This window comes from Phacochoerus africanus, chromosome 2, assembly GCF_016906955.1.
Source record: "Phacochoerus africanus isolate WHEZ1 chromosome 2, ROS_Pafr_v1, whole genome shotgun sequence".
NCBI lineage: Eukaryota > Metazoa > Chordata > Mammalia > Artiodactyla > Suidae > Phacochoerus > Phacochoerus africanus.
Window position 1 is genome coordinate 207,704,113 of NC_062545.1, and position 23,971 is coordinate 207,728,083.

The following is a 23,971-nucleotide window of genomic DNA, read 5'->3' on the forward strand; positions in this document are numbered from 1 at the left end:
AAAGGTTGAAGAAAAAGGAATACTCCCAAAGACATTCTATGAAGCTGCCATCGCCCTAATTCCAAAACCAGACAAAGATACCACCAAAAAAGAAAACTATCGGCCAACATCTTTGATGAATATAGGTGCAAATATTCTCAACAAAATTTTAGCCAACCAAATCCAAAAACATATAAAAAAAAATCATACACCACAACCAAGTGGGATCCATCCCAGATTCACAAGGATGGTTCAAAATATGCAAATAGATCAACATTATACACCACATCAACAAAAGAAAAGTCAAAAACTACATGGTCATCTCAAGAGATATGGAAAAAGCATTTGACAAAGTCTGACATCCATCCATACATGATCAAAACTCTTACCAAAGTGGGTATAGAGGGAACATACCTTAACATAATAAAAGCCATGTATGACAAACCCACAGCAAATATAATACTCATTGGAGAAAACTAAAAGCCACCCTGCTAAAATCCAGAACAAGATAACAATGCCCACTCTCACTACTTTATTCAACACAGTATTGGAAGTTCTAAACACAGCAGTCAGAAACAAAAGAAATAAAAGGTATCCAAATTGGAAGAGAAAAGGTAAAATTATCACTGTATACAGAAGACATGATACTATATATAGAAAACACTAAGGATGCCACCCAAAAGCTGCTCACACTGATCAATGAATTCAGCAAAGTAGCAGGATACAAGATTAACATTCAGAAATTGGTTGCATTTCTGTATACTAACAATGAAATATTAGAAAAGGAATACAAAAATATAATACCTTATTAAATTGCATCCCAAAAAATCAAATACGTGGGAATAAACCTGACCAAGGAGGTAAAAGACTTATATGCTGAGAACTATAAAACATTAATCAAGGAAATTAAAGAGGATGCAAAGAAATGGAAAGATATTCCATGCTCCTGGGTTGGAAAAATTAATATCATAAAAATGGCCTGACTACCCAAAATAATCTACAGATTCAATAAAATCCCTATCAAATTACCTATGACATTTTTCACAGAACTAGAACAAACAATCAAAAAATTTAGATGGAACTGCTGAAGACCCAGAACTGCCAAAGCAATCCTGAGGAACAAAAACCAAGCAGGAGGCATAATTCTCCCAGTCTTCAGGCAATATTACAAAGCCACAGTCATCAAGACAGTGTGGTACTGGTACCAAAACAGAGAGACAGACCAATGGGACAGAATAGAGAACCCAGAAATAAACCCTGACACCTATGGTCAATTAATCTTTAACAAAGGAGGCAAGAATATAAGGTGGGAAAAAGACAGTCTATTCAGCAAGCATTGTTCCAAAACCTGGACAGCTGCATGTAAATCAATGAAACTCGAACACACCCTCACACTATGCACGAAAATAAATTTGAAATGGCTGAAAGACTTAAATATAAGACAAGACACCATCAAACTCCTGGAAGAAAACATATGCAAAACATTCTCTGACATCAACCTTATGAATATTTTCTCAGGTCAGTCTCCCAAAGCAATAGAAATAAAAGTAAATAAACCAATGGGACCTAATCAAACTGACAAGCTTTTGCACAGCAAAAGAAACCATAAAAAAAAAAGAAAAGAAAACCTATAGAATAGGAGAAAATAGTTTCAAACAATGCAACTGACAAGGACTTAATCTCTAAAACAGACAAACAAGTTCTACAACTCAGTAACAAAAAAGCCAACAACCCAATTGAAAAATGGGCAAAAGACCTGAATAGACACTTCTCCAAAGAAGATATACAGATGGCCAACAAGCACATAAAAAAAATGCTCAACATCACAGATTATTAGAGAAATACAAATCAAAACTACTATGAGGTACCATCTCAGAATGGCCATCAATAACAAGTAACAAGTAACAAATGCTGGAGAGGGTGTGGAGAAAAGGAAACCCTCCTACACTGTTGGTGGGTATGTAAATTGGTACAATCACAATAGAAAACAGTATGGAGGTACCTCAAAATACTAAATATAGAATTACCATATGACCCAGCAATCTTACTCTTAGGCAGATTATCTGGACAAAAGTTTCACTGAAAAAGATACATGCACCTGTATGTTCATTACAGCTCTATTCACAATAGCCAAGACATGGAAACAATATAAATGTCTGTCGACAGATGAATGGATTAAGATGATGTGGTATATATACACAATGGAATACTACTTAGCCATAAAAAAGACAAAATAATGCCATTTATAGCAACATGGATGGAACTAGAGCCTCTCGCACTAAGTGAAGTAAGTCTGGAAAAGAAATACAAATACCATATGATATCACTAATATTTGGAATCTAACATACATCACAAATAAACCTTTCTACTGAAAAGAATCTCATGGACTTAGAGAACAGACTTGTGGTTGCCAAGAGGGATAGGGAAGGAGTGGGATGGACTGGGAGTCTGGGGTTATTAATAGCTGCAAACTATTGCATTTGGAGTGGATAAGCAATGAGATCCTCCTGTATAGAACAGAGAACTATATTGTCACTTGTGATGGAGCATGATGGAGGATAATGTGAGAAAAAGAATATATATGTATGACTGGGTCATTTGCTGTACAGGAGAAAATGACATAACAATTATAATGGAAAAATAAAAATTGTAAAATTTAAAAATAAATAAATCAATTTGTAGAGCATTTTATGCTCTAGGGCACTGCTGAAAACAATTGTGCAATCAGCCACAAATTTGTGAAGTTTAACAGATGGGTGTGGTCAAGAAAAGAGAGAAGAGTCCAAATCACTCTCATCCTAGGGTGACTACTGATCATAGCCAAAGCTGCACCTTCCTTAGAAGCAACATCAGAGACTTAACAGTGTGGACAGAGAAATCAACTTCACTAAAATAATCCAGCTAGTCACCAATCAAATAAACAAGCTAGGAGGAGAAGGGTGTAGGAAACCAGTAACCATATTTGCTATAATATAATATCTCAAATGTCTTCTTCCCATCAAAAAAAAAAAAAATTACAAGACATGCAAGGAAAGAGAAAAATGTGATGCATAGACCAAGAAAAAAAGCAGGAAACAGAAACTATATAGGAGAGTGATTACATTCAGGAAAAAGAAAAAAGACTTCAAAATAGCCATTATAAATATGTTTATAAAAGTAAAGGAAATCATGGTTTTAAATTTAGAGTATCATAACAATATCACATCAAATAGAGAAAATCAAAAAGAGAAAGAAATTATAAAAAGAATGAAGCGATCCCAAAAGCGGAGTTAGTATCCATGAATTCAATTATAGATCAAAAATATTCAAAAAAAAGTCTTTCTTAATGAAGTTCCTAAAGACAAAACGCAAATTTGCCATGTGCTGCTAACTATTTACATATCATTTACATTATATTTGCAACTATTTACATAGCATTTAAATTGTATTAGGTATTATAAGTAATTTAGAGATGCTGATGATTTAAAGTTTACAAGAGAAATGCACAGGTTATAGGCAAATAGTACATACAGCATATTAAAGAAGGGATGTGAGCACCCTAGGATTTTGCTATCTGTAGGGTTCCAGGAACCAATCCCCTGTGGATATTGAGGGATGACCATAATTTGAATCGACATGAGAAAACAAACTTTTACTGGTAAAGGTAATTATATAATTACAATAAAAGACAGTTTAAAAGCATGTTTTTTAATACTTTCTTCTCTTAACTCATTTGAAAATAACATGTACACAATGTATTAAAGCACTCAAAACATAAAAAATGTACCATATGTGTCATATAATTGTAGGTGATAGAAAACTTTTACTGGGCTAAGAAAGTGCAGATAATAAAGCAATAATTGTAACAATGCATTATATTTGTAATATTAATAGATAACATATAATAACAATGCCACAAAAAAAGGATTAAAAGGAATTTAGCAATATTTCAGTAATGTTTCTTTATATTACTCTTGGATAAGTTTGAAGCCGATTCTGTTAAGATATATACAGTAAACCCTAGAGCAATGACTACAAAAAGTCTCAAAAAATACAGTGAAAAAAATCATTTAAGAAATTTAAATGCTACATTAGAAAATATTCACTTAATAAAAAAGAAAGTAAGAAAGGAAGAGGTGTAAGAAAAAAATGAAATGAGACATATAGAAAACAAAAAGTAAAATGGCAGAGATAAATTCAACTATATCAATAGCAACATTAAATGGGAGTTCCTGTTGTGGCTCAGTGGAAACGAACCTGACTACTGTCCATGAGGATGCAGGTTTGATCCCTGGCCTCACTCAGTGGGTTATGGATCCAACTTTGTGGTGAGCTGTGGTGTAGGTCACAAACGTGGCTCGGATCTGGCATTGCTATGGCTGTGGAATAGTCCAGAGCTGCAGCTCTGACTCAACTGCAGCCTGGGAACTTCTATGTGCAGCAGGTACAGCCCTTAAAACCAAAAAAAAAAAAAAAAAAAAATTTAAAATAACATTAAATGTAAATAGATTAAACAAGCCAATCAAAAGGCAGAGATTGTCAGAGTTGATAAGGAAACATGATCCAAAAATACGCTGTCTACCTAAGATAGTCTTAAATTCAAAGACAAAAATGAGGAGTACTCATTGCAGCTCAGCAGGTTAAGAACCCAACATAGTGTCCATGAGGATTTGGGTTTGACCGCTGGCCTTATTCAGTGGGTTAAGGATCCAGTGTTGCTGTGAGCTATGGCATAGGTCACAGATGCACCTCAGATCCCACATTGCTGTGGCTGTGGTGTAGGCCTGCAACTGCAGCTCCAATTCAATCCCCAGCCCAAGAATTTTCATATGCCACAGGTGCAGCCTTAAAAAGAACTAAAAAAAAAAAAAAATTGAAAGTAAAGGATAGGAGGAGTTCCCATTATGGCTCAGTGGAAACAAACCCAATTAGTATCCATGAGCATGTGGATTCGATCCCTGGCCTCACTCAGTGGGTTAAGGATCCGGAATTGCCATGAGCTATGGTGTAGGTCGAAGATGCAGCAGCTTGGATCTGGCGTTGCTGTGGCTCCAGCATAGGCTGATGGCTACAACTCCGATTAAACCCCTAGGCTGGGAACCTCCATATGCTGCAGGTAGGGCCCTAAAAAAAAAAAAAAAAAAAGGATCTGGCATTGCCAAGAGTGCCAAGAGTGTGGTATAGGCTGCAGATGCAGCTTGGATCCCACATTGCTATGCCTGTGGCATAGGCTGGCAGCTTCAGTTCCAGTTGGACCTCTAGCCTGGGACCTTCCATATGCCACAAATACAGCCCTAAATAAAGCAAAAACAAACAAAAAAAGAAAGTAAAGGATGGGAGAAGACATGCAAATAACAACCACAAGAAAGCTGGAGTAACTACACTAATATCAAACAAAACAGACGAAAAAGTCATTAGACAAAGAGGTACAATTTATTTTACAGCAATGACAGATCCTTAACCCACTGAGCGAAGCCAGGGCTTGAACCTGTATCTTCACAGACACTACGCTGGGTTCTTAACCTGCTGTGCCACAACAGGAACCCTAAGAGGTACACTGTATAATGTGTCCATGATAGAGTCAATCCATCAGTAAGCTACAAATATATTAACGTATTAACTTGGAGGGTGTTTTTGAATAATATTAACATTTAAATTGGTGAAATCTGAGTAAGCAAAATAACCTCCACAGTGCAAGCAGGCTTCATCCAATCTATCAAAGGCCTGAAGAGAACAAAAAGACCAGCCTCCCTGAATAAGAAATTCTCCAGCAGATTTCCTTCAGACTTTATCTGTATCATCAACTCTCCTGGTCTTGAACCTGCCATCCCACACTACAGATGTGTGTTGCCAATCTCCCAAATCACGTAAGTCAATAATTCAATCATTTATAATAAGTCAGTCACTCTCTTTCTATATATATACACACACACATATACAAACACACTCACACACATCCTTTTAGTTCTGTTTCTCTGGAGAATGCCAATACACCCACTTTCAGTAATGGATAAACAACTAGACAGAGGATCAACAAGCAACTAGAAGACATGAGCTAATACTATATACAAACTAGACATAACAGACATCATTAGAATACGCTACTAAAAAAATGACAATATATATACATATAAAATTTTCAAGTGCACATGGAACATTCTCAGGATATACCATATGCTACATCATTTTTTTAAAAAACCCTCAATAAATGTAAAAGGGTAGAAATTATGCAAGGTATGTTTTCTAACCACAATGGAATAAAATTAGAAATCAAATGGAAATATTCACAAACATGTAGAAATTAAATAACACATTATTTAAAAAGTCAAAGAGGAAATCAGAAGATAAATCAGAAAATACTTTAAGATGAGTGAAAACAAAGGCACAAAATATCAAAATGTATAGGATACAGCTAAAGCAGTGCTTAGAGAAAAATTCATAGTTATAAATACTTACGTAAAGGAAGAAGAAAGGTCTCAAGTCAACCTAGTGTTCTACCATAAGACTTTGAAAAAATAAGAGCAAAGTAAACCCAAAGCAAGTAGAAGAAAGAAATAAAGATCAGAGAAGAAATTGATGAAATAGAGAACAGGAAAACAATGCAGAAAATAAATGAAAACAAAAGCTAGTTGTTTGAAAAGATCAACCCAACAAACCTTTAGCTATATTGACAATGCTTTTTTAAAAAAAGAGATGCCTCAAATTACCAGGATCAGAAATTTTAAAGAAGGTATTTATTACTACCAACCCAATGAAAACAAAAAGGATTATAAAAGAATACTGTAAAAAAAAATGTACACAAGCAAATTAGATAACTTAGAAGAAATGGATATACTCCTAAAAAGACACAAACACCAACAGAGACTCAAGAAAAAAATAACAACATGAACTGACCTATAACAAGTAAAGCAATTCAATTAGAAATGTTAATAAATTACCTCTTTTGGCCAGGTATGGATAGCTTCACACTGAAGTCTACCAAACATTTAGAGAAGAATTATACCAATTCTTAAACAAAAAAAAAAAAAAACTTCCAAAAAAATAGAAGAGAATACTTTCCCCAACCCATTTCATAAAGCCACTATTATTACCCTGATACAAAAGTCACACAAAATCATCATAAGAAAACTACAGACTAATACTTTTTATGAATACGGATGCAGAAGTCCTCAACAAGATACTAGCAAACCAAATCCAACAAAATATTAAAAGAACTACATATTACAACTAGGTGGGATTTATTCCAGGAATGTAAGGTTGGTTTAACATCTCAAAATTAATTATTACAATGCATGATGTCAATGAAATAGAAAACAAAAATTACATGATCACTTCAATTGACAAAGAGAATATATCTGACAAATTCAGCAACTTTCACAATAAAAACACTTAACAAACTAAGAATAAAAGGGACCTTCCAAAAACTGCTAAAGGACATTTACAAACAACTGACAGATAACTTTACACCTAGTGGTGAAGAATTGAGTGCTTTCTCCCTATGATCAGGAATAAGACAAAGATGTTGGCTCTGGCCATCTATTCAACAATGTATTGAAGTTCTACCCAGGACTAGTAGACAAGAAAAAGAAAGAAAAGACATCAAATTTGGAAGAGAAGTAAAAAAACCATCTCTATTTGCAAATGACATTATCTTATACATAGGAAATCCTAAAGAATCCACTCCAAAAAAATTAAAACTGAAAAGTAAGTTCAGCACACTTGCAGGAAACAAAATCAATATAAAAATGCTATAGGAGTTCCTGTCGTGGCGCAGTGGTTAACGAATCCGACTAGGAACCATGAGGTTGCGGGTTTGATCCCCACCCTTGCTCAGTGGGTTAACGATCCGGCGTTGCCGTGAGCTGTGGTGTAGGTTGCAGACGCGGCTCGGATCCTGCGTTGCTGTGGCTCTGGCATAGGCCGGTGGCTACAGCTCCAATTGGACCCCTAGCCTGGGAATCTCCATATGCCGCGGGGGCGGCCCAAGAAATAGCAAAAAGACCAAAAAAAAAAAAAATACTATATACACACTTACATTAAACAATGTGTAAATAAACTCAAGAAAACAATTCCATTTATAATAAAATCATAAAGAAATAAAATACTATGCAATTAATTTATCCAAAAACGTGCAAAACATAAACACCGAAAACTATAAAACATCACGAAAGAAATTTTAGAAGATATAAATAACTGGAAAAGCATCCCATGTTCCTAATACAGATTTAACATTGTTAAGGTGGCAATACTACCCAAACTGCTCCACAGATTCAACATAATCCATATTAGAAACCCATATGAATTCTTGGTAAAAATTTATAAGTTGATTTAAAATTCACATGAAATTGCAAGGGACCCAAAAAAGTCATAATAATCTTGAAAATAAAGAACAAAGTAATAGTAGTCATAATTACTGACTTGAGTAAATCCCCATTAGCTTGGCAAATAAGAAAAGGGGCCTAAAATGGATAATAAATTTAACAAATATCTGAAAGACAGAAGGATGGACTCACAAAAACAAACCCAGAGGAGAAAAATCAAAACTCAAATAATGTCTATAATGGAAGAGGAAGCTACTTTTTTTTCCGTAAGAAGCTCAGAGAGGCTCTAATTGCCAAATTATTAAGTATAGAGAGCAAAAGTCCATAGAAATCAAAAATACTAAGGGGCCATTAACCAAAAAGCTGGGCTTACCGTTTATTCATGTTCAGAACATTACCAGCAGCATTTACCTACAGCAAATGGCCTAAGACTACTTTTAAAAGTACCATGTTCCTGAAAAAGGTCCCCACTATGGTTATTGGGACAAATAATGCAATCAGAAAAGGGACTAACCTAAGAGCCTAATTCTCATTCTGTACAGTGAAGCCCATATGCCATACATCCTTCAGGAAAGCTTTGTTGATGGTCCTCTCCCTCATCCCTTACAAAAAGGTCAATTCTTTCAGTCAGAGGAAAAGCCTTTTGGTAAACAGATATATAAAAATGCAAAGTAAATCAATTAAAAGCAACATTTCCATATTAAGCAACACAAGCCTGCATACAAAAAATATGAACAGTCAATAAAGAATCATCATGCACCTAAAGAAAATCATCAACATTAAAACAGTAAGAAAAAACAGAAGTTACCCAAAAGAAATCAAAGATAATGTACAAAACAGAAAAAACTTGAACATTATAATCAGAAAGAATAAAAAGCTATTCTTTTAAAGAAGTTTGCTATGAAAAAGGAAAAAAATCAAGAAATTTCTTAGAAGTAAGAATTTGATTTCTGAAATTTAAAAAATTCAAATAATGAAATAGGGTAACTGGGGAAAATATCTATGCATTAGTGGAAGAAAATGTAAGAAGATCATTCAGGAGACAAAATTAAAAGATTGAAAAATGTAAGAGAAAAGAAGGCAAAGTCCAAAAGGTCAAACCTCTAACAGAGTGCCAAAAGAAAGGGCAGAGAGGAGTTCCCTTCGTGGTGCAGTGGTTAACGAATCTGACTAGGAACCATGAGGTTGTGGGTTCGATCCCAGCCCTTGCTCAATGGGCTAAGGATCCGGTGTTGCCGTGAGCTGTGGTGTAGGTTGCAGACTCGGCTCGGATCCCAAGTTGCTGTGGCTGTGGCGTAGGGTGGCAGCTACAGCTACAATTCGACCCCTGCCTAGCCTGGGAACCTCCACATGCCGTGGGAGAGGCCCAAGAAAAAAAAAGAAAAGAAAAGAAAGAGCAGAGAAAGGAGAAAAAATTGGAATCATGTTTTTCCTCAATCAAAATAAAACCTTAAATTCTGAGATTAAAAGAGCCCACCAAAGGCTAAGAAGTTTGACTTTTAAAAGACTTAAATTAACAGATGATGTTGAAATTTTACAGTATCACATACAGAGAGAAAATCCTAACAACTTCAAGCAAACTGCCTGGAAAGAAATAATAATCTCACTCACACTGGGATCACATGTATACTGTATGGTAAAAGAAGATAAGAGAGCTATACTTTTAAAAATCTGAGGGAAATTAAATGGACTTAAAATTTTATATTCAGCTTTAGTATCAACCAAGCACAAGGACAAAAAAAAGTTAGGTTTAGGCACATAAGGAGTCAAGAAATGGACCAGTTATACATCCTTTCTGAGAAAAAAAAAATTAGAAAAAATAACCCAATGAAAAGAATGGAGGAGGTAGGATCCTAGAAACTATGGAACTCGTTCAGGAGCAAAATAAAAGGAAATCCTAGGATGATAGCTACGAGTCGGTTTAGAAAGCAAATGGCCCAAATTCACACAAATAAGCCACAGGGCCCAAGGAAGAAAGTCTTCAGCTCTTTATTCAAATGTCTGAATACTGACATTCTTTTTGGTAAGAAAAGTAGGAAAAAAAGGCAATTAGAAATTTCACGGTTTGCGAAAATGTCCAAGAAAACCAAGGCACAAGTATAAAATGATTTAAATGTGGCATAATTTGTGTAATAGACTATAAAGAAAAATATTTTGTCTGACTTTAATATTTAGAATATTCTTTTTTATCATACTATTTCCATTATCAACAGGTACAAACATACTACGGAGTTCTCTGGGAAATAAAATTTACATTATTATAAAATTCTAAATGTAAATTACAGGTTTCTAATTTTAAAAGTCAATTCAAAAGCCCAGATATCTCATAGTGTATTCTCTAGACACCAGAAATACATGGAAAGCTTATTTTAAAGATTCCTGTGCCTAATCAATTAAAGATTCAATAGATGAATGGCAAGTTCCAGAGATACACATTTTAATAAATTCTCCAAGTATATTTTGTACGCATTAAAATTCTGAAGATCATGGCTGTAAAAGCAATAATCTCCAAAATCATCCATTACATATCTTATGATGAGAATATATATATGTATATTTATTTATTAAATGGAGGTATATATACTTTTACATGAGTATATATTATATAAAATATGAAAAATAAAAATCTCAAAGAATGAGAAAGATGCCCTAATAACATTATTTGTTTCTATCTCAATAAGGAGTAAAGTGAAAATTAAAATTAGCTTTAGAAATTTTTAAAAAATAAATTAGAAAGCTGAAAACTGTACAATAAAAGGAGAGGAGGATAATGAAAGAATCACAGAAATAACAAATTAAGTCTCAAGAATGTATCTTCTGAAGGCTTAGTCTGCTAAAAAAAAAAAAAAAAAAAATTGAAACAGAGTGACCACATTTAATCTCAAGAATAACTGAGGAACAAGGATACTTCAACAAAAGACTCATTCTGACCATCAAAAGAGAAAAACTGATTGATGAACTGACAAAATAGAACATGAGAAGAAATCAATCACAATATTTTAAAAGTTCTCAATAACCCAAAATGGTAAAATTAGACATAGTTATGTATCAGAGATTTTTAAAAGTCAAACTCCAGACAATGTCGGAATGATTCCAGGGCTAGAGACTCCAAAGGTTAATATAGATCAAGTTATCAAAAAAATGATGTTCAGATTATATAATCATGATTCCAATAAAGAAAAAGGAAAAGGCAACCATATGTTTAGCTTCTCATTTAGGAAATATAATGAAATCTATTTAATAGGAAAGCAAGTGTTTTAATTGCTATCTAAGTGTCATGGGACTACTGTATACCAAATGCTTGATAAGGAGTACTCAGCATCATTCCACTGTTTCTAATGACCAAGGAGAGGCTCAATGATCTACAGTTAAATGACTGGGCATCCCCTACAGGGTAATACAGAGTACTAAGTGAAATCTCTCAACCTATTGCAGAACACTTACTCTACTCTGGCAAGGTCATCTCAGGCTTTCAAGTACACATTGCAATTATCTTAGGAGAAAACTGAGCTGTGTCTAGGAAGGATCACGTCTAGGAAGTTGCCGACATGGGCAGTCTCAGAAGCCAAACAATAGGAGCTTCTCTAATTTTTAAAGCTGAGCTGTAATAGCATAAAGCACATGTGCATGTGTGTGTATGCGTGCGCGCACACACACACACACACACACAGTGTGTCTAAGCCATAGTTTTATCTCTTATATTTAAACCTCCCAAATATGTCAGAATATGAGCAAAAGATAAAGCCTCTCTGTATTTAGCAAAATGACAACCTGAAATAAATCCAATAATTATTACAGCATGCTCGACATTTGTTGGGAAATCAAATGAATCTCTTCAGAGGATTAACACCTAGTTTTAATCTTAATAATGAAGAAAAACAAATTCAACACACTAAACACTGATGAAAAAATAACTTGGTAGCTCACCTTTCCACAACCAAACTCACTGCTTGTGTGAGATCTGGGTTTGTCACCTGGAGACGTTTCCACAGAGACCACACGAATTCTTTATCAGCCTTAAAGAAATAAAAGATATCTTAAATGCACTGCTTTGTAGCTATAGCAGAGAAGACAAGATACTGCTCTAAATTAAAAAATCAAAAAAAAAAAACTACTTGATTCCTAGTTCTATAACCATAAAAAAAGATTCTCGAAAAGTTTAACAGGAAAGTTTAACTTTTTATTTTAAAAAGTTCTTTCACTGGTAACCCACATTCACTTTTACTATTTCTACCATCCACCTTTGAGAGTGCATATGTTGAAATGATGAATATCGAAGTAAATGTGTTCTAAAAGGAGGCTGTCCTCCAGCTACCGCTCCAGTTTTCAACTGTTCTTTTCAGCAAATTCCTTGAGTTTCCTTGAGTTTCCTGTCTCCATTTCCTCACCTCCCATTCACCTTATAACCTCCTCCAGTCAAATTTCCCTCCCCACTATTATGCTAAAATAATTTTTCAAGGTTCTCTAAATTGACAAATCTTTTTAGTTGTCATTTTTTGGCCACACCCACAACATATGGAAGTTCCTGGGCCAGGGATCAAGGATCTTTAACCTGCTGTGCCAAAATAAGAACTCGTCTCAAATTTTTTTTGTCTTTTTGTCTTTTTAGGGCCGCACCCAGGGCATATAGAGGTTCCCAGGCTAGGAGTCGAGTCGGAACTACAGCTGCTGGCCTACCACACCAAAGCAATGCAAGACCTGAGCCTCATCTGCGACCTACACCACAGCTCACAGCAACACTGGATCTTTAACCCACTGAGCAAGGCCAGGGATGGAACCCATGTCCTCGTGGATACCAGTCAGGTTCATTAACCACTGAGTGATGACAGGAACTCCACTCATCTCAAATTTATCCAAAAATTTTATCAAAATTATTTACTCACAGCATCTCAAATTTATCTAAAATAATTTTTTTAAATTTCCTACCTTCTCACAAACCTGACCTCTCTACAACTCAGAAAATGATACCAGCAGTCTCACTGCTCAGACTTGAAACTTAGGAGTTAATCTTTGTTGTGCTTTCTCCACATTTCATATCCAAACCATCAGTAAATGCTATTAGCCCTACCTACAAAACATAACCCAATGCTAAACACTTCCCACCACCATCATCCTAATACAAGTAAACTCCACCTAGCTCTCTACAATAGTCCCCCAGGCTCCTTAACAGCTCAAAATTTTTCAATGGGTTTCTGTCAGTTTAGGAAAATAATCCAAACTCTACCAAGGCGGTATGAATGCAAATCATCTATCCCCAGACATTCATCTCCAACCTCATATATCACTCAACCTCTTATTCACAAAGACCTTCTGGCTCTATTTGTACCAGGGCCTTTGCACACATACCATCTACCAGATTTTCAGGTATAGTATTACCTCACTTCACTCATGTCTTTATCTAAATGTCACCTCTTCAAGAGAAGTCTTCCCTAACTACCATATTTATAGCTACCAAAATCCACACGTATCTGGCAATCCCTTATCCTGTTTAATTTTTTTCATTTCACTTTATAATACTATATTATTTTTGGTTGTTTATTTGTTTGGGTTTACTTGTGTATAGATATCTCTATTTGTAACAGTTTCAATCATCCAATCTCCCCTTCCTCTTAGTAACAGGAACTGTTTTGGTTCTTTGCTACCCAACTAAAACAATGACCTCTCTTGCCTAGGGGCTCTATGAATAAGTTCTGCCAATGAAATATAAGAGGTGTCATTGAAAATCTTAAAATTGGACTTATGTCTCTCAAATGTGTTACAATTATTTTCTACCCGCATGCTGTTGCTTATTATTTAACTTTCTTAATGATCTAAATTTTTGAGAAAACAGTTATTAATTTGATATATTCAGACTTCTTTTTCATTTTGGCTTATGGATTTTTTCTACAAGTTAGAAAAAAACCCTTTCTACTCCAAGATTAGAAATATATTTATTCAGGAGTTCCCGTCGTGGCGCAGTGGTTAACGAATCCGACTAGGAACCATGAGGTGGCGGGTTCGGTCCCTGCCCTTGCTCAGTGGGTTAACGATCCGGCGTTGCCGTGAGCTGTGGTGTAGGTTGCAGACACGGCTCGGATCCCGAGTTGCTGTGGCTCTGGCGTAGGCCGGTGGCTGCAGCTCTGACTAGACCCCTAGCCTGGGAACCTCCATATGCCGCGGCAGCAGCCCAAGAAATAACAACAACAATAACAACAACAAAAGACAAAAAAAAAAAAGAAATATATTTATTCATACTTACTTCTAAAATTTTTATGTTTTCATTTTTTTTTTATTTTTTTGTCTTTTTAGGGCCCCACCCATGGCATATGAAGGTTCCCAGGCTAGGTGTCCAATTGGAGCTATAGCTGCCGGCCTACACCATAGCCACAGCAACGCCAGATCCCAGCCTCATCTACGACCTAAACTACAGCTCACAGAAATGCTGGATCCTTAATCCACTGAGCAAGGCCAGGGATCAAACCTGCATCCTCACAAATACCAGTTGGGTTCGTTACCAATGAGCCACAATGGGAACTCCTATATTATCATTTTTTAATGCTACAATCTTTTATTTAGTTTGATCATTTATTTGCTTTGTTTTTTTTTAAACTTTTGACAGGGAGTTCCTGTTGTGGTGCAGTGGAAACAAATCCAACTAGTATCCATGAGGATTCAGGTTGATCCCTGGTCTCACTCAGTGGGTCAGGAATCCGGTGTTTCCCTGAACTATGGTGTAGGTAACAGATGTGGCTCAGATCCTGCATTGCTGTGGCTGTGATGAAGGCCAGAAGCTACAGCTCCGATTCAACCCCTAGCCTGGGAACTTCCATTATGACACAGGTGAGGCCCTAAAAAGCAAAAAAAAAAAAAAACAAAAAAAAACACAGAAAACTTTTGACAGCCTGAGTACTAAAAAGTACTACCTTACCTATTTCCTTATCTCTAGAGGCAACAACTCAGCATTGGGTATTAAAAATGATTCCAGTTAAAGACAAGAAATGTCAATATAGAAGTCACATGTCATAATCTGCCGGAAGGAGAAAGTAAACTATGTAATATTATGTGCTCTTTTTAAAAGGTATAGTGATAAAATTACGAAGTCCCTGAAACCAATGTTACCTACAAATTTATCTTATAGCTTGCTTCAAAACAAAACAGTAAAGATTCACATGTAGTTTTCACTTCAACTTTTCTACCTAAGCAAAAAAGGTTAACGTAAGGAAAAACATAAAAAGGAGTAGGTTTTCAACATTCATAAAATAACTGAGTTTCTTCAGCGTAAAAAAGTATGACTTACTAATAAATGACTTAGCTCTAATATAGTGAGAAAAAGAAATCAATAAACATCTGATGAAAAAAATCTTTACATCTTAATTCATACATCTTTTCTTTCTTTTTACTGTTGTTATGGTTAATGATTATTTCACATTTCCTCCTCAATCCCCATCAAAGAGAAAGTAACAAAGAGAAACTCTCCTTTAGCTGTTTTTATCATAGAGGCTAGGAAAAAAAACAACCAGAAGAAAAGATTCCTCCAGAAACAGTCTTTTGCTAATTTATAATTACAGTTCATATCCACAAGTCATTTTGGGGAGAACTTTCCAATTTCTAAATTTCTTCATTAAGATTCAGTTGTTAATTTCTTTTGTTATTAATTTATGGTCAGCAATGGCATTCAGATTTTGTCACCTAAAATTACTCAAATTTATAAGTGATACTTTATCTGGAAAAAAATGTAAGTTCTTTTGTGAACAATAAAATGCCACAAATAAACTGTGGGACTACTGCATGTATTAGTTTTTCTGAGTTAGTTATTTAAACGCTATATTATCTTCAGTGTGGATTATAGCTCTAAATACTAAAAAGAGCCTCCTTCATATACAAAAAGAGATAAAGCTCCCCCAACAAAACACAAAACTAGTTTCCAAACTATCCCATACATTATTCAATCAAGGAAACTAATAATTGACAATCATATTCTCTTTATATTTTCCTTTCCAAGGGCACTTAAAATGTTTTTTTTCCAATTTAAAAATAAAAATCCTTAAGTGTTACTTATTATACTTTCCTCTTACTATAGAACTTCCACACAGAATCAAAATAATTTAAAATTTAAATTTAAAAATTCCTACTCCTTCTCACAAAGTTTATTAAACTCAGCCAATGAAAGAAAGAGCTGACTAAATGCCCCAAAATTTGGGTCTAAATTATCTCAGTGGGGACTGGCTTTGATTTTCATTTATCAGATAGCATGAAAATAAATATCAACTTTACAGACACCCAAAACTGTATTTTCACTGGGAGCCTTCTCTCCCACCACCTAGTTTAGTGTCTACCAACAAAACAAGCCCTCAATTGACCTCTACTGCAGGAATGAATTCAACAAATGTATGAAAACTATTTTCTATACTTTAATATTTGCCTATCAAAACTCAAGGAAAACAATGGAAAGAGTTTAATTACAAAACATGGCACAAACTAGCCCCTTACTAAATTATTACGAAAAATAACTGTAGAAAAAGATTCATGTATCGAAAACAGCTATTAACAATGGTGGGAATACTAAGCATATAATATGTTCTCAATTTTTTTTTCTTTGTGAATGACTGGACAAGGTTCCAACACACTTAAATGTCTACTAAAAAACGTAACTGAGTTCTCTGGTGACACATTCTATTTCCGATATCACATGCTTCATGAAAGCTAGTTTTATCACCAAAGTTGAAATAATGAACATATATTTCATTTAAATGCCCTAATATATTTGTACCTGAAATTGGTTTACAGGTTTATTAAATATCCTTTGCTGTGACTAAAAAAATATGCTTTGATGCAGACATAAATATGTGTGTGTATATATACATATATATATACACACACATAATTTTTTATCATCTGATATTCTAGAATTGGTGATAAATGTGCACTTACATATACCTGTGGCAGCATCCTTGGTCATAAATAGACTACATTTTTAAAATACATAATCAAAGTTAAGTGTATAGTGAAGTTCTACATCACTGAATAAAGAATAAATGTATGAACTTAAAATTAATCTTTGGAGCACTTCTGAAACTTCTTTAGGAAAAAGCTAACCCATCCTCAGTACGTCTAACACAGACGTTCAAAAGCTAACCTATGTGGAAGCTAACCTATCTTCAGTATGTCCAATACAGACAATTTTGCTTCCCACATTGAAATTAATCACTTTTTCTTCAGCTAAGCATTATGTGAATGTTGCTTGCGAACCTGAGGCTATATGAAAAAAGTTTAAATATTACAATCACGTAGAGTGGGATGAGATACTCATGTTGAAAGAAACACTTGGAACAGAGATTGTTTTCTACTATGTGTTTATTCTGAGTCATTCCAATGGAGTGGAATGGTACATGGAATCACTTTCTTTTTCTTCACCAAGCATGCACAGTTAAATTTCTGTACGTTAAATATGGGGAAAAAACTAACTTAAATGAAGCTGCTACTCATGACCAGAGACTAATTAATTAGCAGGGTTCTTTTTCCCAAACCTTACATTGTGGGGAAGAATCCAACCAACTTAAATGAAGCTGCTACTTAACAAGCAGAGACTACTTAGCAGGGTTCTTTTTCCCAAACTGTACATTTGAACTACTAATGGGTTGTGAAATTAATTTATTAGATGTTAGCAGCACTTTCTTAAATAAAAGATTTTAAAAGAAAATATCAGGAGTTTCCACTACGCTGCCATGGGTCAAGAACCCAACTGCAGACTTAGATTGCTTAGGAGGCACAGGTTCAATCTCCAGCCCAGCACAGTGAGTTAAAGGATCCAGCGTTGCCACAGCAGCAGCGTGCGAAAGAGCTGCAGCTAGGATTCAGTCCCTGGCCTGGGAACTTCCATGTGCCACACGAGCAGCCATTAAAAAATATCAGAGTTCATGACACAGGGGGTAAATATTTTTCTGAAATTATATGTATGTAGATGTGTGTATACTCACTAGCTTGATATGTAAAAATAATTTTTATATACAAATTTTTTTCAAGTTTTGGAAATCATAAGGTTAACAGTACGTATTCTTGGGTACCGTGATTTCTAGCTGCATAAGTGGAAGAACAAAATTTTGAAATGTAAAAGTTAATGTTTAATTACTTAAATGCTTTTTACAAAACAATTATTATGTCTTCCAAGTTTCCCCAAGTGCAGGAGTATGGTTTGACTAAAGTTTCACAGTATGGGATACAGACAATTCCATCTCACATTACTGGAATGCCTATGATCACCAAGTGTCAATATGATAAAATCTCAAGAATCACTATTCTAGGTTAACTATGATCATCTCAGTTCTTACATCTGCCTAGAGTACTTCAATCATCTTCCTCATCCATATATGTCCAAGGTCACAAAGGCCAGCCCACGTTCAAAGCCACATTTTTAAAGAATATAACAGTGAACTGACTTGGGGGAAAGAGGTCATTGGGTTGTTTCCAACAGACTCATTTCCTTAATCAAGTCGGTCATAAAAAGTAAACATCTTAGTTCCTTAGCCAGCTAAAGGCATAACTAGGGGAAATAAAAGGGAGAGTTATGGAGGGAAAAGGTGTAGAAGGTACGGGCAAATAGCATCTTAGATTAGGTCTTCTCAAAGTAACAAAGGCCTTTATCACAGATTCATATCTGCAAATGACAAAACACTTTAATTCATTATTTTTCCCTTTGCCCCTTAACCAGTGAAGAACAGAAAATGGAGAGTGAAAAGGAGGCAGTCACATAATACCTCCCCAACTTGCTTAAGCAAAGTCATATTCAATTTAAATAAGGCTGTCTTGTTTTTACAGCCTTGACTCAATCAGCAAACTCCTACAAAATGGGCAAAAGAATCCAAGAGAATGAACTATGAGAATGAATTTCATGAATTTTTATTAATCTAAACTGATGATTAGTGTGCTGTTTAGCAGTTCTTAATCGGTTCTGTCTCGAAGACAGAAGGACTTCAAAGATCTACTGTTGAGTGAGTTTCCAACATTTAGTCACCCAGCCCTGTCAAAGGCCCTGGTAAAAATCAAAGGAGATGGTGGTAAGGTTGCAAAACTCAAGAAAAATCAAATCTTTCTGAACATGAGTAGTCAAACCACCTTTAGCATACACAAACTGTACAAATAACAGTAAGGCAACGGATTTAGTACTGCTTTTCACAGGCAAGACGACACGAAAATGATATCTCACTCAAGATGCTGGTTAATAAATATCAGGCATTATCTATTGCGTGTGAAAGTTACCAGCCTGAGACTCCCTCAAAACTACTGGTCTGTTTTAACAACTTTAGTTTTACTTTAGAACGAGGGCAAGTGGGAGTTTGACAATTAAAAACAGGTTCCTTCATCGATGGGGTTTTTTTTTTAATACAAGTGTTTCCACTTTTCTGTTCCACTTCTCAACTCGTGGACTGCACTCCACTCCTGCTGCACCAAGTATCATTAAAGTCACCGCAGAGAAACTTGGGCTTTGGGGCAGTAGGGGTGCGACTGCGTGTTCTGTTGGGATCCAGGTGAAGAGAACCCTACCCAGGGGGCCAAGGCCGAGCCTGCCGGGCGGGTGACCCGAGAAGGGCAGGAGCCCAGGGTCGAGGAGGCGGGTTCGGCCGCCTCCCTCCAGCACGGAGCAACCGGCCGGGCTGGGCGTGGGAGCCGGGAGGGAGCGCCGCGGGGCGGAGGTGGGTGGGTCCCAAGCCCGCGCAGCGACGCAGCGGAAGGCAGAGGGAGAGGGGCGCACCTCCCCATCGGCCCCCTCCCCGCTGTGGAGGGGAAAGGCCGGCGGCCACCTCGATACCTGACACAGGGCCAGCTCCTCCTTTAGGCTGCTCAGCTCTTCCTCCAGCAGCTGCGTCCGGGTCACCATCGCCTCCTCTACCGAGATGCCCTCTAGCCGCATGGACCCCATGGGCGCGCTGAGGAGGGGAGCCTGAGCTGGAGCTGTGGCCCCTGGCCCTCGCTGGCCCTCTGACCCGTCTTCGCCCTGCCAGGATATACCACTTTTGTCCACGACGCCCAGCCCCGCTGCAGCCTCAAGACCCAAAGTCTCGCTGCGCACTGCGTGTGCTCCCCGCCCAACATGTGGGGACCAGGGCCCCAACTGTCGCGCAGGGGGCGGAGGGAGCTGTGAGGGCGGCAAGCGCGCCGCCATGGCAGCGGCTGCTAACGGGTCAAGTTCCCTCTAGGAAACTCCACCTCCTCTACCCCATCCTGGCGAGCCCGACGCTCCAAGCCGCGCATGCGCAAGCCTTTTCCCGCCTTGGCGCGCGGGGTCTCGCGCTCGCGGGTCCTGGCCGGCTTCCCTCGGGCCGCGCGCCCGGCGCGAGCGTTGGCGGCGCACGCGCCGTGGCCTGCGGAGTTAGGCCGGTAGGCCCCGCGCGCCACCCTCTCGGGACCTGTCTGTCCGTAACCTACAGGGCCACGACTTCCTGCCCACCTAAAACCCTACCCGCCGCTCACTGCCTACGTCCCACTTTTTAAAGCCTTCCTTGACAAGCCCCTAGCCCCAAATGATCCCTAACTGTGAATTCCTCCGCCTTCAAGGCCCTGCCAACTCGTTTGTCACGTTTCATTGACCGCCCTGGAGTGTTAGTTACAGGGCTAATCCCTCCAGCGCTGTTGTAAGCTCCTAGAGGATCAGGGAATAAGTTTTACACTTAAGTGTTTTCTTCACACCCTTTAGCAGAACTGCTTTACGTACAGCTGACATCCAGCTGACTGATGTCGGGATGTGGAAAGCCTTGTGCTGAGCTGGGACTATCGGGGAGATTTCCCATTTGAATTATGATCCTTTGTGCCCCCTTTGTCTTCTGTTTTGCAAGAGTCATGATTTCCTTAGTTTTTATGTCAGCTTCTTTATGCAGTTGACTGTGTATCAGAGCAAGTGTGACTCACATTACCTGAAAGTTTGTGTCCTTGGATGTATTTGAGGCCAGTAATTTGGAGAGTGGTTGAAGAAACATCAGCTTGCTTTATTGTGCATCCTCTTTTTCTTCTTTTTTCCTTCCTTCTTTCCTGCTTTCAAAGCAGGAAAAGTGATAACCTCCCTTTTATGTCATTAAAACACATCCTACTGGTGATGAGTTTTGTAAGGAGTTCTACAGAAAGCCAGATCTCTCGGCTCTAAGGAAAGGGCTCTAGAATATTTGGAGAGCCGAAGTGGGGAAAGGAGGACTATGAAAGTAGGGTGGTGACCGCTTTAACTGATGACTTCTATATTTAATCAAAATTCCTGCTTTGCTCCAGAACCTAGTAAGCATGTCAAAAGACACCTTCCCAATCAGAATTCTGCAGAGGCAGGATGAGTGGGTTTCCTTCCCACCGATGGTGAATATTTTTTTTTGTCTTTTTTTTTTTTTTTTTTTTGCCTTTTCTAGGGCCGCTTCCTGCGGCATGTGGAGGTTCCCAGGCTAGGGGTCTAATCGGAGCTGTAGCCGCCAGCCTACATCAGAGCCACAGCAATGGAGGATCCGGGCCGCGTCTGAAATCTACACCACAGCTCACAGCAAGGCCGGGTCCTTAACCCACTGAGCAAGGGCAGGGATTGAACCCTCAACCTCATGGTTCCTAGCCGAATTTGTTAACCACTGTGCCACAACGGGAACTCCCAATGGTGAATATTTAACAAAAATTTTAAAGGGATTACATTAGAAAAAGTACATGTAAGTCTATCTTAAAAGTAGGTGACATTGAACTTTTATGAATGCTGAGTCCAGCAATAACTACTTTCCATATATGTATTCATTAAATTCTTAAAACATCAGAATAAAATATATGCTATTTCCCCCATTTTAGTAGTGAGAAAACTGAGATTTGGGCATTTACTCTACCTTGCCTGAAGTCCCAGATGATGTGTATTGGAAAAACTGGAATATGGATCCACTAACTCTAAAACCTGTGCCTTTGAGCCCTACACGTAACCTTACTTATTGTCACTTGAAATACAGCATTAAGTCTGATAGCAAATGAGACTTCATTGGGTTTAAGACTATGGGAATTCTAATCACATAGTTTGCATGTTTGGCACAAAAGCAATATGAACGCACATTTTTAATGATTACTATTAGTCACTCAAAAGGGCATCATTTCATCTGGTTATAGAAAAATTCTTTGGAAAAGTAGTTAAGTCTATTCTACCATGTACAATGGATAGACATATTTGACTCAAAAGAAGGATAATATTCTGAATCTATGACTAGGTAGACAACTTTTTCTTTTCTTTTTGCTTTTTAGGGCCACACCCACGACATATGGAGGTTCCCAGGCTAGGGTTCTAAGCGGAGCTACAGCTACCAGGTTACACCACAGCCACAGCAAAGCCAGATCTGAGCTGCGTCGTAGACCTACAACACAGCTCACAGCAACACTAGATCCTCAACCCAATGAGTGAAGCCAGGGATTGAACCTGAAACCTCATGGTTCCTAGTCGGATTTGTTTCCACTATGCCACAGCAGTAACTCCCAACTTTTTATTTTCTTAACACACAATATACACCATATTGCTACTTAAAGTGGTTCCAAATAAAGAACAACCCAAAGTCATTAAGTACATTCACAGTGTTAGGCAACCATCACAGAATATTTTCATCACTCCAAACCAAAACCCTTTACTCATTAAACAGTCACTTTCCATTTCCACTACCTCCCAACCCCACCCAGGTAACCACCAATCTGTTGTTTCATCTAAATGGAACATTCAGTATGGATCATTTTATGTCTGGCTTCTTTCATTTAGCATGTTTTTAAGCTTCATTCAATTTATAGTATATATCAGCTCTTTGTTCTTTTTCTTAGCAGAATAATATTTTGTGGTCTAGGTAAACCACAATTTGTTTATCCATTTTTCCATTGATATGCATTTGAATTGTATCCACCTTCTGCCTATTGTGAATAGAGCTACTATGTATGAACTTTCACATGAGGGTTACTATTTGAGCACCTATTTTCAATTATTTAGTATATGTGCCCAGAAGTGAAACTGCTAGGTTATATGGTGATTATTTGTTTCACTTACTGAGGGACAACCTGTTTTCTACAGTGGCTGCACCATTTTCATTCCCACCAACAATGTCCGAGAATTTCATTTTCTCCATATCCTCACAAATACTTGTTATTTTCCTATTATTTTTTATAGCCATAATGAGTGTGAAGTGTTAGCTCATTATGGTTTTGCTTTGTATTTCCCTAGTGATTAATGACATTGATCATCTTTTCATGTGCTTGTTGGATATTTGTTTATCTTCTTTGGAGAAATGTCAATTCAAGTCTTTTGTCCATTTATTAACTGGGCTGTTTGTCTTTTTGTTATTGAGTTGTGCTTTACCAGCAGAGGGTTTTTAAGAACAGAAGCTTACACATTTTCAGAAGCATACATAGGGAGTTCTTTCTTGTATTAGTTATTTTCTTAAATGACAGAAATATGTGAAACACCTGTAACTCAGAAAGATAAGTTAAAGTTCTATAATACTACCTGAATGAGAATGTCCAATACAATGAAGAGTGTTTTTCCTGTGCAATTTTTTGTTCAGCCATTGAAAAGTGATGATGTCTGTTCTTCAGAAATATATGACAGAATTTGCCTAGAATGTAGTATATCACCCTATAGAAGCACATGATTCTCTTCATATCACCATTTTATCAATGAAGTATTGGGGGAAATAAAGGAAATGTGCTAATTAATATAGTATTTAAGTTGTAGCTTCAT

General features: G+C 37.1%; 1 protein-coding gene across 3 annotated transcripts in view; it reads right to left on the reverse strand.

Annotated features, from left to right (window-relative positions):
* Positions 1 to 20,491, reverse strand: part of CNTLN (centlein) — a 324,720-nt gene extending 304,229 nt beyond the window's left edge. For all 3 annotated transcript variants that reach the window (XM_047767606.1, XM_047767607.1, XM_047767604.1), the window contains exons 1-2: positions 20,066 to 20,491; positions 12,208 to 12,296 (exon numbers count right to left, since the gene is read on the reverse strand). In XM_047767606.1, coding sequence (XP_047623562.1) covers positions 12,208 to 12,296; positions 20,066 to 20,419 — 443 coding nt within the window. In that variant the 5' untranslated portion in view covers positions 20,420 to 20,491. The remainder of the gene's footprint in view (positions 1 to 12,207; positions 12,297 to 20,065) is intronic.
* Positions 20,492 to 23,971: the final 3,480 nt, after the last annotated feature.